Source organism: Chaetura pelagica, unplaced genomic scaffold (genome assembly GCF_000747805.2).
Source record: "Chaetura pelagica isolate M959 unplaced genomic scaffold, ChaPel_1.0 scaffold436, whole genome shotgun sequence".
NCBI lineage: Eukaryota > Metazoa > Chordata > Aves > Apodiformes > Apodidae > Chaetura > Chaetura pelagica.
In genome coordinates, this window is record NW_009953651.1 from 3,356,262 (window position 1) to 3,357,469 (window position 1,208).

The window sequence follows — 1,208 nt, forward strand, 5'->3', positions numbered from 1 at the left end:
AAAATGGCATGAAGTTAAATAGCAGTGTTGCCTCGGCATCCTTACAAATAAGCTTTACCTGCTGTTCGTTCCCATCCTGGTTGCAAAGGCCATCATTTACCCGAACAAAGGCATGGGGGGATGCTGAGAGCTTTTGACAGGGAGCATGCAGGGCCAGTCCCTGAGGGAGCAAGGCTGTGGGACACTGCCCCACCTGGGGACACCCACCTGCCCCAGAACACCCTGAGGTTGCTCAGCGAGCATGCAGGGAGCCGAGCATGGTGTGGGTTGGGTGGGCAGCACAGTTGTCCCCCAGGGTGGCATGTTCCCAGGCAGTGCCACATCAGTGCATCACGCCTGTGCCTCCTTGTGCTGAAAAGTCTTTGGGTTCAGCTGTGCTATCCCAGAAGGTGCTTGGGAGAGAGGGCAGAGCCTGATTTTGGCACGTGGAGGGACTGGCTGTGTCCAGTCCATGGCTGTTTGGTGTTTCTGCATGTCCTGCACTGCTTTGTCTGTGCTCTGCCTCTGGCTAAAGCTCTGGTGTGCCGGTGCTCCCAGGACCCCAGAGGTGTCCAAGCCCTCCCTGAGCTTTGCAGGTTGATATGTAAGTCCTGGCTTTCAGATAGAGTGGTTTTTAAATCGAGCCTCTCTGCTTTGTCTTGTCTGCACTACTGGAGATTTCCTAACTTCACTTACACGTTGCAGACAGACTAATGTTACATACCTTTAAAAGAAAGAGACATGGGGGTCCTGCAGTGTTGTCTCCCTCGGGAGGAACTCGGGGGTGCTGTTACCTCCAGCCCGGCCGTGGGAAGCTTCCCTTTAGGGAAAGCTGACCTTTTAGGACATCTGAGGAAAATCACTCCTTGAAGGCAGGGTTGCTCCCTGCCCTTGGCTGGCCCCGAAGCTGCGGTCCGTCAGGAGTCGGGCAGGCACATCTGCACGTCCCGAGCCAAACCTGGTGCCCAGGACTCGCAGCCTGGCGCTGGGTTTTGCTCCCGGGGAGAGGGGCAGGACTGAGCCCCGCGGGCTGGAGCCCCGGGAGCCAGATGTGCCTGCTGTGCCCCGCGGGGAGCCGGGCCAGCCGGGAGGCTGCAGAGCCCGGTGTGGGTTTCAGTGTAATCGCCGGGGCTGGGGGACTGCTATTCATTCCCCGCTTGCATTCATCTGTGTCCTAGTAACTGGTTCCCCCCCCCCCCCTTCCCCTTCCCACCACAGGCAACCCCCGC

At 58.6% G+C, this 1,208-nt stretch overlaps 1 protein-coding gene across 1 annotated transcript in view; it reads left to right on the plus strand.

Moving 5' to 3' along the window:
• Positions 1-257: 257 nt before the first annotated feature.
• The window catches only part of SLIT1 (slit homolog 1 (Drosophila)), a 53,509-nt gene continuing 52,558 nt past the window's right edge, over positions 258-1,208 (plus strand). Inside the window, 1 exon segment of the mRNA XM_010000149.1 lies at positions 258-262. Coding sequence (XP_009998451.1) covers positions 258-262 — 5 coding nt within the window.